The sequence below is a fragment of the Podarcis melisellensis genome (assembly GCF_964234715.1).
Source record: "Podarcis melisellensis genome assembly, chromosome: 2".
Taxonomy (NCBI): domain Eukaryota; kingdom Metazoa; phylum Chordata; class Lepidosauria; order Squamata; family Lacertidae; genus Podarcis; species Podarcis melisellensis.
In genome coordinates this window covers 67,561,158-67,579,226 of record NC_138529.1, presented here as the reverse complement: position 1 = coordinate 67,579,226, position 18,069 = coordinate 67,561,158, and the positions used below count along the sequence as shown (strand labels likewise).

Here is an 18,069-nt window from a genome sequence, read left to right as displayed (position 1 = left end):
CGCCTGCTCAGCAGTTCAAGCGCAAGCCCCGCCCCCTGCTGCCCCCCCCCCGGCCTCACTATTCAACAAGCGCGCCGCCTGCTAGGTAGAAGCGCATGCGCGCCGTCGGGGGCGCTTGCTCGGCGTAAGAGCGCCCCCTATTGGAGGTGTGCGGCGCCCGCGTCCCCTGGCTGGAGGAGAAAGGGCGGAGCGCGGCGCCGAAATCGCCGCGCCCTCCGCGGATGTTGCGCCCAGGAGGGCGGCGTCTCCTTGCGCAGCTGCCGCCCATGCCCCGCCAAATAGGATTGGTACAGCCCCGTCCTTCCTTCTGGAAATCCTAGTTTCGCCTCTGAAAGATCTCCTCGCTGTTGCTTGTGAGGTGGGAGGTGCTTGTGGGTCACTCGCAGCATTCTGCACATGCTCAGGAACTGAAGAGGCGCTTTATTAATCGGGTGAGGGCATTCCCTGCGGCAGCCCCTAAGCTGTGGAATTCCCAGCCCCCACCTTCACCATCGTCATGGTTATTATTTTTATTGCAGCTGCTTCACACAGCCAAGATGCTTGAAAGCTAGTGGCAGGGCCAGCACCAGGCATAGGTGAACTCGGCGCTCCATATGTTTTGGGAGTACAACTCCCATCATCCCTAGCTAACAGGACCAGTGGTCAGGGATGATGGGAATTGTAGTCCCAAAACATGGAGGGTCGAGTTTGCCTATGCCTGGTGTACACACAATTTCTCTTTGGAAAAAAGAGAAATGAGTTTTTGTACCTAGTGCAAGTGGATAAATAGGTACCTCTCCAGAGGGAAGGTAAACGGCGTTTCCGTACGCTGCTCTGGTTCGCCAGAAGCGGCTTAGTCATGCTGGCCACATGACCCGGAAGCTGTACGCCGGCCAATAAAGCGAGATGAGCGCCACAATCCCAGAGTCGGTCACGACTGGACCTAATGGTCAGGGGTCCCTTTACTTTTAGGGGAAGAACAGAGAAAAGCTCCTGTCCAAAACATGGCGAAGGAATCTGAAATGCTTTTTTTCAGGGTGCCCAAACTTTTCCATGGTACAGTATGCAGGAATGTGTTTTGTGCAACTGCAACACAACACAGGTATTAACAGACACTGCCAATGTCTCACTACAGTCATACCTCATTTTACGTTTGCTTCAGGTTGCACATTTTCAGGTTGCATCCCATGGCGACCCGAAAGTACCAGAAAGGGTTACTTCTGGGTTTTGCCGCTTGTGCATGTGCAGACACGCAAAATGATGTCACACACATGCGCAGAAGCGGCAAATCGCGACCAGTGCGTGTGCAGACACAGGTTGCATTCTTTTCAGGTTGCGAATGGGCCTCCAGAACAGATCCCATTCGCAACCAGAGGTACCACTGTAGTTCAATATAGCAGGCCAAGCACAACTATGGAGGCAGGATGAACAACAGAACCTGCAAAGGATGCATAAATTCCCCTTTTAACATTGGTACCATGGGGGAGAAGAGCAATCCTCTCCCCACTGAAAATAAGGCTTCTAGCCGTCAAGCAGGCATGAAGCTCCTTTTACTGAGCTAGAAAGGTCAGTGGGCTCAGTCCAGATGTGACTCTCCAAGATGTGACTCTCGTGGGGAGCCTTTCCCATTTCTGCTACCCAAGGCCCTTTTAACGTAGAGAGATCTCACATTTGAACCTGCATGCAAATGCAGTACATACAGAGTGCCATTGAGTTATGGCCACTCTCTGGAGCTCAGCTTTCTTCAGTGACCGTAGTTCTTCATGGGTGACCACTGTGTTCCTATGCCAAAATGTAGGACACCCACAAGCCGGATGTCACACGCTGACCACAGCTAGTCCAAAGTCTATTGGACCATAAATCCACAGTCAATAGCTCTGATGACAGCAAGTCCTTTCGTTTTACTTTCAAATTTGGAGAGCTTTCCCCAGGTGAAGCCAGCCCCTGAAAGCACTCTGTAAAAACAAAGGACCAGGAGCACAGGAAGTTCCTGTTCCAGAATGTGCACAGGCAACAGAACTGACATCATGCTATGTATGTATAGGCAGTGGCATCCAGAATGGGCAACAAGAAGACAAAAAAAGTCAGATATTGGAGCTAAGGAAAGTGGCAGGAAAGTATGGGATAAAAAGTGCTTGGCATAAGGCCATGTAGCCTATTTGGAAAAAACAAAACTAAAGATGGAGATGGGGGGAAGCATTCTGATCATGCAAAATTGCTGCCACATGTTTTGAATATTGTTGTTTGTTGGCACACAAGGCTGTAAATAAAACATCACTATACAGAATGCAGGGAGCCACAGTTCTGTGTGGGGAACGAGTACGCAAGCTCATAGCATCTGAAATCTCTCAGAGGACATCTCACAAGCGTTGTGTGACTTGCCTCTCTAGGATGCCTATTAAAACCCAGCACAGAGCTGAACCAAAGCAAAATAGCAGCTGAATAAGGCAACTTCTCAGCCCCCTCTCCCTCTCTGGAAATCTCCAGTCACTTTCTCTTCTATTTAAGGCAGAATTCAGTGATTCATACTCGGCGCATGTTAGAAGCAGGCTGACAAATCTCAAAACGGCAGATTCTGTAAGTCATGAAACTTAACGGTTTAACCTGGAAAGAAGCCAGTTCTTTCCCAGTGAGGTCTCCGAAGTACTCATTACTTAGCACTGTCACTGTTAAAAGGTGCTGGGATCAGGAGGGCTCCCTGGTCTTTATGCATCAGCTATGATTTCTACACACAGGATAAAGGATCAAGGCGGAGGAGGTTGAAAGCAATGTTTAGCTTTGCTGCTTCAGCCAGAGGAGGTTGCCAAGTTTCTCTCTGCGGGAGGTAAACAAATAGATTTATTTCATTTTTATCCCACTCCTCTTCCAAGGATCTCAGTGGTTCTTCGTTCCCTGTTTGTCATCGCAACAGCTCTGTGGGGGTAGGACGGGGCGGAGAGCTAACCAGTGAGAATAATAGCCAACTGGGGATTTGATCCCACGTCTCCTTGCTCTTAATCTACTGCTCTGACCACTGACCACAGTGCTCTTTCAATAAAACACCTAGTAGTTTCCTTTAAGCCACTTTAATCCCACATACTATTAAGTTATTGTGCCATCAAAAGCAGAAACATGGTGGGAGTGGGGGAGGAACAAACTGGTGGATGAGGGCAGAGCAAAACAAAACAGGAAGGGTGAAGCTGTGTTCATTTTTAACCTGGTCTTGGTCTTTTTCCTTTAAAGAACAAAGATTTAGGGATGTAATCTGAAATGAATGCAAATAGTTCAGTACCTAGATTTATTTGCTTTTCTTTCAACATAGGTCGGGGGTCAACCAGCAGGGGCAGAGCGTGTATGGGCTTTTTCAGGTAGGAGTGGAATTTAGAGCTCCCTCTTTTGAAGTTTCAATTGCTGGCAATTATGCACATGGAGGATTTGTCAAGAAGTTATTGGTTTTGCAGTAGCAGGAAAACTGGGCCAATGGTCAGATGACAACTGTACCGAGTACAGTTCCTACAGATACCCCTACAATTGCAGTCCTGGTCATGATAACCACACATGTCCCCCCAAGTGATATGTAAAAGTTTTCAGAGACACCGTTGATGGTGCTCTAATTGCAGAACAGCCTTTACCAAAGGTGTCGTGGACTTTGAAGACACTCGAACTCAGGACAAAAGGGAGAAACGTGCTAAGAGGAAGGCACGTTTGGCAAACCCTCACCATGATCAACTCCTCCCTGGAAACCTATGTCCCCGCTGTGGAAGGACGTGTGGATCCAGAATTGGCCTCCACAGACACTTATGGACTCACTGTTAAGACCGTGTTCACGGAAGACAATCTTACTCTTCTACAAGCGATTGCCAAAAACGACGATGACATGTTTCCCCAGAACACCATGCATTACCTGATCAAGGCAGCTCGCCTGGCCTCTGCTCTTATGTGTAGTCAGGAGCAGTTGCTTTGATTAATGAAACCACCCTAGACCTTTATTTCCATACTTTATTTCTATGATTCTATGATTACGAGAAAGTGACCTAAACACAGAGCAGAAGAAACCCTCTTTCTGCCCTCTACAGCACCCACTTAGGTGCTGCTCAGCAAACCCATTTTTTAAAAAGATGCTACTGGAAACCTGGATTTATTTACATCCTTGAAAAATGCTACCCCAAAATGCAAGCAGTTAATGGATGCCGCCTACTTTCCTTCTGCTTAAAGTCCAATTAAGTACCAGCAGAGGAATCTGATAATCTGACTCCCTCTGCTGGACATAAAGTGGCACTGCAACAGCCATATGGCCCTGCCTTAATTTTACGCTTCAGAGCTACCCAAATGAAAACCATCCTGCTAATAGAACTTTCTCTCTCCCCGCCCTCCCTCCTCGCACCGCCAGTCTTGGATTGAACTGCTGGATCTGAGTTCAGAGAGCCTAAAGCAACTGGGATCCATTGCTACCTGCCCCCAAATCACACCAAAGTAATAGATATTTGTGACCCTCACCCTCCTACCTCACACAAATGCATTCATAAGGAGCTTGGCATTGTCTGATCTGTCTTGTGGTGGGTTCTTCAGGCAGAGCTTCCTCTTGAACCACAGGGTTAGGCTACTGCGCTGGCAGAGCAGCGGCTGCCGCCATCCTTTTGATTGAGGCCTGGAGTTGTTTACAGCAAGCTGCCTGCTGCTTCTATTCAGAAGGCCCACATCTGGATTTGCTTAGCAAAGCAGAGCAGGAAGTGGCTCCGTTATTATCCTCAGATGGCGCCAAAGGGAAATCCCTCTTCCACTCTCTGCGTGTGCAACGCAGCCTCTTAACAACAGAGCTGCCTCGCTGCGAAAGAGACACACACACTTCCCTCATCTCCTTATTGGAAAGCTGCTCTGCCATGGCTTGCATTTTAAGATTTGGCCCATGTTTCAGAATGCCACAGTCCCCTCTCTTCTTTTACATGAACTTTCCTTCAGATATTACTCACAAGCACGGTGCTGTACCAGCTCCTCCTCATATGTATTTGGGGCTGCACTCCACACAGAATGTGGTGACAGACCTAATGCTACCCTTTCCGGATCGTGACTTTTGGAGCCCACTGATGACAACTGTTGCTCTTCTCAGGGCTGGCTCTACCATTAGGTAGAGTGAGACAACTGCCTCAGGCGGCGGGTGCGGAAGGCCCGCGGAGCAGACAGAAAGGGGTGTGCCACCATCTGATCTGCACCACAGCCTCTAAGCTCACCTGCTGCCCTCTGGTGTGTAGCTGGCTGCATACACACCATTTAAAGCACTCACACACACAAGAGAATCCTGGGAATTGCAGTTACAGATAGGTAGCCGTGTTGGTCTGCCATAGTCAAAACAAAAAAAATTCCTTCCAGTAGCACCTTAAAGACCAACTAAGTTAGTTCTTGGTACGAGCTTTCGTGTGCATGCACACTTCTTCAGATACTTCAGTTTACTCCTCGTAGAGCTGCAATTCCCAGCACCTTTAACCAACTACAGTTCCCAGAATCTCTTTTAGGGTGAGATGAGGCAATGTGCTTTACATGTGTGGCATATACATAGTGAAAGAAAATGCCAGAACAGTTGTCTTCTGTACTGTTACATGCAATTTGGACTGGTGGGCCAGGGTGAGAGATTCTTGTTCCAGACAGCAAAACCTCTTGGGTTGGGCCCCACCTCTTAAGTACTGCTGAATTCATACTCCGGGCAACTTAATGCCCAGAAACACCAGAGAAATAAATGAAGAAGAGATTAGAAGGAAAAGGGAGGTTGGAATCTAGAGGTCTGTTGAGGGTCACCCCATTATTCCAGCTCAGGAATTTACTCTTTACAATAGGAAATGGCCACTCCAAGACATAATTTAAAAGAAAACTCTCCTCACAATAGCACACGTTCCATTCACAACTGACTGGTCAGCAGAACATGAAAGCTACGCAGGGTCCACCTTTGTCTCCATGGGGCTGACATGGAGCAAGCTGGAGCTCAGTTACATGCAAAGGGCATATTGCCCTCTAGTGCAAGAATAGAGCAATTACTTGAAGCTCATCATACTATAGCATGCAAAAAAAAAAAGCGAAAAGAGGAACCTATGGCCTTTGTTATGTTGTTAGACTACAACAACTTGTCATTGGCTATGCTTGGTGGGACTGATGGAGTCCAAGAGGGCTAAAGATTCCCCATCACTTCAATAAAAGGACGGTGCTAGGATACTAAATGGATAAGAACAGAGGAAGGTGCCTTAGGTCAGGCCATGGGCTATCTAGGGAGTCTGATACCATACCCTCCAACGCGTCATGACGAAAATCTAGGACACCATCTTCCGGGGCTGCACTACTGCATGAGTCATGTGACTCGTGCAAGATCACGGCCCCCAAAAAGCACTTTTTTCAGGGTGAGATTGTGACGCCCAAAATGGCTGCCATGCTCCTAGGTGGTGGGATGTCCCAGGTTTTTCAGGACAGTTGAGGGCTATGTGATACTGTGCTGACTGGCAGAGGTTCTCCAAGATGTCACATGGATGCTTTCCCCCAGCCCTGCATCCAGAGATCCCGGGGATTTAGCACTTGCCAAGCAAGAATGCCCTTCACCACCGAGTGAGGCTGGCCCTCATAACATCAACAAGTTCCCAGGGGGTTTCCACGAGAAGATCCCTCCCTGGGAAGTGCAGCAGTAACAGGTGGTCTCAAAAGCAAAAGAGCAAAGAGACAAAGAGCCAAGCAGAATCCGCATCAACAGAGGGACTTGATAACCCAAGAAATGTTGTTTTATTTATTTATTGAGACACAAAGGAAAAAAGAAAACCCAAAATGTACACCTCACCCACCTGGTCCCTCAGATCCCCTTGTTCCCAAGCTAGACATGCTTCACCTGAGGAACCAAGGCTGTCACAATGGAGTTGAGGGCATCTAACCAGCCTTGCCTCCAACACGTCACTATCTAACGATTTGAGAAGCTGTGTCTTGAGGTCACATAGATCCTGCTTCCAAAGTCTTGATAAGGAGGAGGCATAGGAGATTAAATTGGCGGAAGGGGCTCCCCAAACCCCAGGCAGCTGGAGGGATCCATCATGCTTTGTCCATTGAGCCTGCGTTCTTGCCGGCTGCTTTGCTGGCTCCTCCATCCCGGCTCAACATAGTGACCAGCTTGTGCTTGAAGGCCCCAGCCCCTCTGGCCTTGGCCCTGGCCCGGCCCTCACCTCCGCTTTCGGGCCCCTGGCAATCCAGCAAGGGAGGAGGGCACTGGCTGTCTGGGGCAGGGTCAGCCCCCACAGCGCTGGGATTGAAGCCAGGGTTACTGTTGGAGCGCCTTGCCACGACGGGGCTGTTGTCGTAGATGGGCGACCCCCCGTTGCTGCCGCTGCCCTCAGGGGAGTCTCTGTAGCCGAGGCTCAGAGGCTCCGCGCAGAGGGCCTGCTGCTCCAGACTGCGCAGATTCTCATAGAGGTGGTCCGAGCCCTGCTCACTTCCCACTTTGGGTTCTGCCTCTGCCTTGCCCGAGGGCTGGAACGGGAGAGGGAAGCTCTTGCCAATGGAAGCGTAGATGATGGGCGAGTCGGAAGCCTTGAACTCTGGGGAAATGGAGCGGCTGCTGCCAGGAGGCGCTGCCGAGTACCCCATGTCCACACTTCCCTTTGGCGTTCTTTCGTACAGCGGCTGCACTCCCTCCGGGCTTTCCGGGCTGGTGGGCCAGGACCAGCCGCCTGCTTTCTGCACACAGTCCTGGGGTGGGGAGATGCCGGCTTTCTTGTCTCTCTCCAGAAGAGTGGCTTTCTGGCGGTCTATGGAGGCCGAGACAGCTCGGCAGATCTCCACAGCCCGTATGGTGTTAAAGATAAAGAGGCCCTCTCCGGAGTCACAGCGGCGCCCGGCCTCAAAGGAGAACACCGTCTGGGGAGAGAGTGGGGGAACACAAAGGTGCTTTCTTAAGGTGATTCTCATACTTGGCCATCATTGAGATCTCTGCTCAAGTTTCCCCTGCAGCATCTAAGGCAAAGCAAATCAGAGCAGCACCAAACATTTAAAGCACACCCAACAAACATTTAAGGAACTCCAAAGAACCCTGGGAACTGTAGTTCTACAGTGCCCAGCAGCCTCAACCAACTACCGTTTCCCAGGGTTCCTTTTTGGGGAAAGCCATGCACTTTGAACACACACTGGATGCGCTTTTCATGTATGATGTGGATCAGCCCATAGTTGTCTGCTGCTGCTGAGCCTCACTGGAGACAGATCCAAGAAAAATAGACTAGATAGAAGTTGCTGATTTAAGTCAATGGGACCTTTTAGCCCAGGATTATGATGGGCAGTAGCTCTGCGGCATCTCAGCCAGACATTTCCTCTTGCTATGCCACCCAAAATCCTTTTAGCTGGACATTGCAGAGATTTACCTGGAAGAGGCCTTATATTGGGCCAGACTCAAGGGCAGCCCTACCATTAGGGCAGGCAACACAGGCTAGTCCATTCAGGGCAAAGGGAGCCCTGTCCCACCAAACTCAGCCTGCCCTCAGCCAACCCCAACCTGTCTCCTCACTTACAACTCGTCACAGGTGGCTCTGCCTGTCATTGGCTCTGGCGCCACCTGCTGTTGGTCTCTCTGCCTTCCTCCCAACCAGTCGCAAAGAGGCACCATTCACCACTGGGGGCAGGGCAGCAGTCCACCATTATTCCTCCAAGTCTCTTAAGCTAGGCTGCCCTGCACTCGACCCCCTCCTGCCAGGATAGCCTGCTGCCCCCAGGAGTGGTAGAGGGTGCTGTGCCATTGCCAATGCCAAGACTCGGCTGTCAGCCCAGGTAGCTTCTGTGCATGGAATCAAAGGCCGTCATCTCGTCTTTGGCATCCAGCAGCAAGAGGTCCATCTGTTTGGACTATATTTCCTCCATCTAGCCCAGGATTGCCCAGTTTAGCTTGCCACAGCTCTCAGGCAGAGACTCTTCCCCATCACCTTCTACCTGTTTCTTTTAACTGGAGATGCCAGGGATAGAATCTGGTGACTTCGGCATGTAAGGGATGTGCAGCACGCTTTCAGCAGCTGATCTATGGTCCCTGCATATGAAATAGCTCTAACTGAGTCTAATCTGGATGGGTTTAAAAAGTCCCAGGAGCAGGCAGCAAACTAAGAGGGTGGGTGGGCAGCAGGAGGAAATATACCAGCCTCCAGGATTGTCATATCAGAAGAGTGGGTGGACAATTTTTTTACGTGTTCAAGTGAATGGTGAAATAATGGGAGGGTGAGCATTTCAACTCCTAGCCCAATGCACCAAGACAGAAAAGGGTGGGTGTGAATTTACTAAAGATACTACTATTCCCAGAACAGCAGCAACACACTACAAGAAGCATCACCTGAAGTGTGAGGTAGACTTATCTGCTATCCCTGTAAAGGTAAAGGTAAAGGGTCCCCTGACCATTAGGTCCAGTTGTGACCGACTCTAGAATTGTGGTGTTCATCTCGCTTTATTGGCCGAGAGAGCCGGCGTACAGCTTCCGGGTCATGTGGCCAGCAGGACTAAGCCGCTTCTGGCGAACCAGAGCAGCGCACGGAAACGCTGCTTACCTTCCCGCTGGAGCGGTACCTATTTACTTGCACTTTGACGTGCTTTCGAACTGCTAGGTTGGCAGGAGCAGGGACCGAGCAACGGGAGCTCACCCCGTCTCGGGGATTTGAACCGCCGAACTTCTGATTGGCAAGTCCTAGGCTCTGTGGTTTAACCCACAGTGCCACCCACGTCCCAGGTCCGCTTATTTTGAAATCATCCTGTGGGCTGAAGGTGTGACCAGGGCCTGCTAACACAGCCCACTGGGAATGAGGGTACTCCCTGTCCTCAAGCTGCAGGGCAAGACAGGATGTTCCCTGCCTTTGATGCTATTCCTGAGGGTAGTCAGTAGAGGACGGGTGTTTTCTGGGCCACTGGAGGAGGAAACAGACACAACATACCTTTTCCTGGCCAAATCTTCGGAGGAAGGCATAAGGCCAGGTATAGAGGGCTTGCCCGGAGTGCATGTCCTTCAGCACCAGGTGCTCAGGTAAAGTCGTCATCAGGTAGTTCCCTTTCAAGTGACATCTTGCAGATGCCTCTGTCGGGAAAACTGACACGGGGAACTCGCAGGCTGTTGAGAAGGCATTGCAAAAAGTTAACAAATCTCTCAAAAGCCTTGTGTGTTCTTAGTTTTAATTCCTCCCAACCCCGCCATGGCTCTGACTACACTCTGCGAGCGCACTTTTTTAAAAAAATAAGCAAACAAAAACTTATCAAAACTGCACACCACCAGAGTACATTCATACCTTGGAAGTCGACCCCCCTTGCGAGTCGAACATTTTGGCTCCCGAACGCCGCAAACCCAGAAGTGAGTGTTCATGTTTGCAAACGTTTTTTGGAACCCAAATGTCCAACGGGTTCCGTGGCTTCTGATTGGCTGCAGGAGCTTCCTGCAAAAGCCATGGCTTCATTTCCGAACATTTTGGAAGTTGAATGGACTTCCGGAACGGATTCCGTTCAACTTCCAAGGTATGACTGTAACCAAAACTGCACAAAATGAGTGGAGGTTGCAAAAATAAGATAAAGTAGCTGGGCCCATGTGTTAGCTTATTTTGAAAACTGTATTCTGCTCAAGGGGGAGGAGCAAGTGGAACTCTGGTGGGAAAGGGATTCAGAAATCTGAAGAGGAACCCATGTTTTTGTTGTGCTTCTATCTAGAGTCCTGACTCATTTATTTATTTTTATGGTTGAAGACATTTTGGGGACTGCTTCCCTTCCCTTCCTCCTCCCATGCTATCCTAACTGCCTTGTGGAGTGTATAATGGTTGGAAAAGGTACTTTATTCCCCCATTCCATCAGAATTTCCACTAGTGCTTGTGAATTTACATCCTTCTAAAATGAGACTCCTTTTTTAGCTTGCCCATCTGCCTCAGTAAATATAGAGTCACTGGGGCACAGAACAGTGTGGGAACAGCTAAGGAGAAACTCCTATCTAATAATAGGAGCACACAAAGCTGTTTGTTTTATGCTTCTTGTCACGAACACTTTGCCTCTAATTGTCCCTGTTTTAGAGGGTCCTTTGTTTCTAATGCCAAAATCATTGAAAGGGACACATGACACTCCATCATCATCATCATCATCATCATTATTATTAAACACTTCACGAATTTGTGTGTCATCCTTGTGAAGGGCCATGCTAATCTTCTCTGTATCATTCCAATTTTTTAGTATATGTGCTGCCAAAGCGAGCACTGCACATGACAGTCTTGAAGAACAGTGGGGTAAAGCTGTCAGCTCAAAAGAGCTGGGTTATTAGAGTGTTGAACTTTAGATCCCTGGTTTCAAATCTTTTCAGCTCAGCTATGGATTCACTTTCCGGGTGGGGTTTGGCAGCTGTACCTCAGACTGCAGATTTTTTTTGGGGGGGGGGGGTTTACCAGTAAAGGGAGGCACGTTGTCAATGATTCAGCTCTATAGTGGAGAACCTTCAGCTTGTGGGTCTATTCTGCCCCACCAGGCCTGTCCCAACAAGCCCTTCTCATTTCCCGTTCATCTCACATCATTTTATGGCTTGTTTCATCATTTTCTGGCTTTTACTATTAGTCAGTTTAGCGTGACTACTGGCTCAATCAGCACATCTATCACGTTCTAAGGATCAGAATCTAATCATTATGTTTTGTAAGTCACTTAGGGGTATATAGAGTTTGTTAAATAAAATAGATGAACTGAATAGATTGGTGACAAGCGCTTGAAGAGCAGGCAGAGGGATCTCTTTATCTTCAGTGTTAGTGCTGAACACCACCGCACTTAGATGAGAGATAAGAGCAAAAGGCAGCGTTTCCACCTGCCGTGCTGGAGGAGGTGGGTGGGAAGAAATGCAGCCTTATACTCTCATTCTCCCATCCTAGCGCTAAGGAGCTAAGGTCAAGATTGAGAGATCCTATCTAAAGAGCAGGCAGGTGGATCTTTCCAGCCACCCTAGTGCTGAGGTAGAGAGCACCGTGTGTGTGCATGTAAACACATGCCTGTGTGCCAGTATGTCTGATGTGTGAAAGTGCATGGATATGTGACCGCATGCATGCATGCATGTGTGGGTGCTGTTTGCCTGAATGCCAGGTGACAAGGTGGGGGTGGGCAGGGGGAGGTGCTAACAGAGGAATTTTTCTTGTGTTGTTTTGCTCCATCCACTTTTGCCCCCACCCACCATTGGAATACGGCCTCCGGATAGTTGATTAAGTTCAAATCTGGCCTTCAGGCTGAAATAGGTTCCTCACCTCCAATTTACCTTATCCCATTTTTGCCAGCATGGGGGTTGGCTGTTTGGGTTTTCACAAATGTCCTAGCCTTTCTCAAACTTGGGTTCCCAGATGTTGTTGGACTACAACTCCCATCGCCCCTGACCACTTTTCCTGGTAGCTAGGGATGATGGGAGTTGTAGTCCAACAACATCCAGGAACCCAAGTTTGAGAAAGGCTGTAGGTCAACTTTGAGCAGAGGACTGGGGCCTGTGCAGCAGAGATGGGAAATCTGTGGTCCTCCATGCTGAATGGGGTTGATGGGAGTTGGGAGCAAGAAGAGAGTTGCATGTTCCCCACTGCCACCACCTTATAGCACCTGCAGCTGCACCAAAGCTCCTTACAAGCCTGAATTCCCCAGAAGGCCTCTCCTTCCATCAGCTGCCACTTGATAGTAGAAGAAACTGGTGTTTTGTTCCAGGTCCTTCACCCCCCACCCTGTCCCTTAGGCACATACTTTCTTGCCAGGATGAGTAGATGGTGTTCTCCTCCATGAGGGGCTGTGGGCTGGGTGTGTTTCCAACTGAGCCGGACGAGGGGGCAGGCATCCTCTGTGTGCAGCACAGCAAAGGGGAAATGAAGCAAGGAGAGCATTTCTCAGATGAAAACCATTACAGAAACAGAGAAAGACAGGGTGACTTGTTCCAACATTTGGATTATTCCCTTTGAACCTCCACCTGAACGCAAAGACAATTTCAACCATGTGCCCATCAACCCATGGTCCATTCTTACGGGCCAGAAACATCCCTTTAGCTGTTCCACACCTTACTGTTCTTATGAGCAACTAAAAACATGGATCCTCCCATTCAACTCTAATACTTTCCCTTTTTCTTCTCCTTGTGTCTCACCAAGGATCTGTTTACTTTGCAAAGAGCTTAGTTGCCAGCTCTGCATAAATACTATTTCCCCATAAGCCATTCTTTTTCTCCTTCAGTCTCAGTTTCACCATTACTAAAGCCCCACCATCTTTAACAGAGCATTCTGCCTGCATAAAGAACATCACAGATTATTATCTTCCTCATCTAACATCCTTGGAAACTAGGCTGCTATTTTCTTCTTTTAAAGTGGCAACAAACAGGAATGACCAAGAATTTATTGAAAAACAGAGATTGCGCAAATTATTTGCACATTAAGGCAGCAATTCTGTGTATGCCTATGTGGGAGTGAGCCTCACTGAACACTGTATATTGAAGTAAATATAGATAGGAGTGTCCTAGAAGGTTAAATTCTTATGCATTCTTTCTTGAATGTATGCCCCATTAAAATCACCGAAACAATGTTCTGAATAACATGGGTTGAGAATAGGCTGCAATACATCACGTCAAGGGAGATTTCAGACCCACAGACCATGCCCAGAATTTCCAGAGCTTCATCCCCATCTACATTCCCAGAATAAACCTAAAGATTTTTTTTTTTGCAAGAATATATAAACCCTTGTATTCAGAACCTAACCAAAAAAAAAAAAAAAAGACCCAATTAAAAGCACTTATCATTAAAGCAACTGGGCAGGGAACATCGGCCACCATAGCAGTCAAATTTAGGACATCTTCAATGGAATGCAGGTCAAAAAGGACTTGGGAGGTCATAAAGTCCAACCCTCGCTGAGGGTCAGAAACTTGCAACTGCAAGCCACCTCTAGAGGAAGCAGCTTGGCTCCCCTCTGAGATTCCACTCATCTGACTTGTGGCCAGGAGGAATCTCCCTGTGGTTCAGCGAGACACAGGGCCTTCCCATTGAAGATATGAAGAGGTCAATACCTGAAAAGCCAGCTGGCAGATACATTCGATCCACTCATCTGCTTGATCCGCTGCCAGCAAGAAGTTGCGCTCCATCATGCTCAGGAAGAAGGCTGTGGTGTCCTTGGGAGAGCTGTGCTCGCCTGCCCGCTCCACCGAGACGCAGTCTGAGAGGCGGATCACCTTCCGCTCGCCCTTCCTCAGGGTGGCCTTCTCTGCTGCAGCCCCTTCACGCCCTTCGAAGTACTCGAGCCGTGCGATGCCAGAAGGGCTGTCGGCGAAGAGCTGGGCCCACACTTTCCGCCAGACCTTCTGTGAGCAGGGGGCAAGGGGTGACAGCACACAATCAGGGACAGGCACCGGTTAACAACAGTCTGCACTAGGAAATCCACAGAAGAGGAAAAGGCCTCTTTAACAGGCGCGTTACCCAAGCAGAAATGTGATCCTCTCTGGGGATTTATTGCCCTGTAGAGTCCTTGCCAAGAGCAGGTGGAAGTACAGTATACAGAATCAGAGGTTACGAAGAATTCTTTGGTGATTACTTCTCTTAGGCAACTGAATGCATAGAGCCACAAATCTGCATGCACTGCAAGCATTAGTGGGATTGCTGTGTAAATACCGTAAGCCCTCAATTTACACAGGGGATTGTGCCGAAAGCCAAAGTTGTGTATAGTCAAAACACATTGGTACAATGGGAGGTGAGACTGCCAAAGTCTTTTTTCCCTGAGTGCCCCCAACCATTTTTATTTATTTTTGCCAAGTGCGTAAAGCTGAATGCATACAAGTTAAATGTGTGTAGGTTGTGGGCTTACTGTGCAGGAATTTAGCATCTCCTCCTCCTGCAGCCAGCTGCTGAAATCATACCTTTTTTTTTTAAAGCAAGTTTCTAAACCTCATGGAAATAAAAGAAAGCCTGGAAATGTGTGTGAAGTGTCTGGCGGAAGCCTCAGACGCCCAAAAGACATGTGTAAAGCTGACAGCCAGTAGTGGTTTTAGGGCTGTGGTCTATAATATTTATTTTTATATTATTTCCTAAAATTTATGCACTGCTTTGATTGTAAAAACAACAACACCCTCAAAGGAGTTTACAAAAGATAAAAGAGTAAAATCGGGAAAATTCACAATCCTACTTTAAAACATAAAGAAGTGAAAACGCTAAAACAAATGATGTCCACACTCTAAGCATATGGGTAAGCTTGTCTAATCAACAATGTTTTTAGCAGGCACTGAAAAGAGCAGTGAAGGCTACAGGGCAATCTAAAGTGTAGGCGCTCCCACCTGAAATGATCAAATTCTTACAAATGTGGAACAGGCATTATGTGGCACCTGCCAATTCTGCCATTTAAAGCGGTCACGTGGGCACGTGTGGGGTAAGGTGATCTTGTAGGTAAACAGTAACACTTTGAACCTGGCCCAGCATCAAATCAGCAACCACAGCAAATCTCTGAGCACAGGTGTTATACGGTGCTGCAGCTTCTGGATCAAACGCGAGGGAAGCCCCACACAGAGCAGAATCCAGTCTAGAAGTAACTAGCGCATGAACCACTGTGGCAAGGCTTTCCCAGTCCAGGAATAGCCGTAGCTGTCGAATCAGTCACAGTTGGTATAGTGGCCCTTTTCTCTTCCAGCTCACCTAACACCAGACTCTGCCTTCCCCACGCCCCTTTCTCTTCCTTTTCAAAACAGTCCAATTTCTTTCACGATTGGGATTCTACAGCAGGACAAGTGGAAGCACAAATCTTCCCAGTGCACAAATGGCATGCCAGCTTGAGGTCTACCTATGTAGCCACCAAGTTGCTGCTGGAGAACAGATATGTCAACCTGGCTGGCCCATGAGAAAAAAACTCCACTTATTTATCTAACAAGAAATAAATAAATCTAAGCCGTGGAGATGTGCCAAAACATTTTTTTTTTAAGATGTGCGTCCTAGCACCCGATTGGAGGTGTTATTGCAAGCAGCCAAGCATGGATGCAGACATGCACAGCACTCCTCTGTTAACCCCCCCTTACTGGGTAGCAGGTACACTTTGTCTCTGTGGAGCAAGTAGTAAGAAGGTCAATCTAGCAGTGGCTAGAAACAATGGTTGGCTCGGCTCCCAAGCTCAGCCAAAGTTTATGTGCCTCTGGTGATGACATTGCAGGGTTTGGATGGTGGTAGGTTGGGCTTGTTTGTTATTTAAAGTGGTTGGTTAGTACAGAGTCTTACTTGTCAGGAGAAGAATACAAGGCAGGCCTGGTATTATCAGCGGGTGAAGCTCTATCTCCCAATCTACTCTTGTGACAAGGAGGACTAAGAAGGATGTCAGCACCAAATATGGAAGACACCCACAGGGCTGTTTCTCTCTTCCCTCTACCCTAGAGTGTTCATTTTAGACAGGGGGAAGGAGGATACCTTCCCAGTGCCCATGGGGAGCAACTATGGCTACTTCCGTAAAGTCAAATTTGCTGAGTAATAAGAACAAGATAGCAGGTCAGCAATGCTGCCTGAACCCTTTAGACCTTAGCATATATCAGCTGCAGACATTTTCAGTCTCGCTTTGCTAGTAGCCATTTGTCACAAACCAATATAGCCACTTTTGCGATCCAAGTTTCTTAACAATGTGCGATGGATGTAGACCAGTGATTAAGAGCATAAGCCGAGAGTCAAAAAGGCCTCATTTCAAACCTTAGCTTGTTGTGTGGCCTCAGGAGTTATTGGGGGGGGGGAGAATATTGACCTACTTACAGAGGAAATGTTAAGAAATACTTTTTGAACACCTCCAAGGAATGCCAAAATATCTAATTGTGACTGCCTTTCGGTGTGGGTGGTGTCATTTGCTAGCCCTGGACGTTAAAAAGGCAGGTGACCGAAAATGAGAGAACCACTGAGCCATTTCTTTTCAGCCACCTTGCCATATCCGCTGCACATGGGCAGGCACCGAGGGGGCTCTGGCACCACAGCCAATTCCAGCATAGGGCAGCTTGAGGCTTCAGCTGAGTTCACTAACACCTGCAACATGATACTTGATCAGAAAGAAAGAAAGAGAGCGAGCGAGAGAGAGATAAAGAAAGAAATAGATAGATCCAGGTCAATCCCCAACCCCAAGAGATAGGACACAGCAACATGGCTGCCTTGGTCAAGCAAGTCCCTTGACAACAAACTATAAATGGGCCAAAGTACAAACGCCCAGTTCTCTAGAAACCTCCTGCAGCAAGAGAAAAACCAGGCACTGGGGGCCCCACTTTTAAAAGGCAGAACCCCATAGGACCACCCCTGCACACTCACGCTCAGTGGCGGTTTCAGGCCAATCCTACTTATTTTATGTGCTTTCTCTGTGTGTCTCTCCCTGCCTCTCTCTCCCACACACCTTGCTTCAGGCACACCCCTTATTTCATATAGCATTTTAATTTGTTATTGAGTTTATTTACATTCAGTTTGGCTGTAAATTCACAATACAGTAACATGACAAAGCAGAAGGTGGGAAAGACGCCAAGCAATGACAGCTCCTGCAGGCATGCTCTTGCACTACAGAGGGTGTAATCTCAGGCCCTAAAGAAGGGAAAGCTACAAAAAATGCTCCCCTGCATTTGACGAGACCCAAAATTCCCACTGAACCAACCCACCCATACAGCAAAGGCTCCCTGGGGCCAGACACTCCACCCACCAAATCAGACACACACACGCATTTACCTTCCCAAATTTGGGGTGCTGGATATATAGGATCCCATCTTTCACGGGACACTCCATGGGGCAGGCTCCGAAGGGGCAGCCCAGTGAGGAGCGAGGCAGTCTGCAGGCTCCACAAGCCGTTGTGGCTGCCACAGGGATGAGTCAGTATGTACGATAGCGCTGGCAACTTCCTCTGCCTGCTAACTTCCTCATTGGGGCCTACATGCACATAGGGAGCTGCAACAGGCAGAGCCGTCCCAGGAGACACAGGCTCTCCCAGGGGACTTCTGCCTTGATGAGCGTTGGTGGGTTAACAGCTTTCTCTTCCGGCAGCTGCAGGGTAACTGTAGAGTGGGCCAGCCAGAGGCACATGACGGGGCTGGGGACAGGCAGGTGGGGTCACACAGAGTAGGCTGAACGTCCCTCTCTGAGAGGGGGCGCAGAATGTCTCGGAAACCACTACCGGAGC

General features: G+C 48.6%; 1 protein-coding gene across 1 annotated transcript; it reads right to left on the bottom strand.

Annotated features, from left to right (window-relative positions):
- Window positions 1–6,708: 6,708 nt before the first annotated feature.
- Window positions 6,709–18,055, bottom strand: DOK3 (docking protein 3). The gene is made up of 5 exons (XM_081901059.1): window positions 17,622–18,055; window positions 13,973–14,263; window positions 12,673–12,766; window positions 9,879–10,051; window positions 6,709–7,836 (listed from the first exon to the last, which is right to left on the bottom strand). Exons 1-5 carry the CDS (start codon window positions 17,676–17,678, stop codon window positions 7,015–7,017), a joined length of 1,437 nt encoding a protein of 478 aa, XP_081757185.1. The 5' UTR covers window positions 17,679–18,055; the 3' UTR covers window positions 6,709–7,014.
- Window positions 18,056–18,069: the final 14 nt, after the last annotated feature.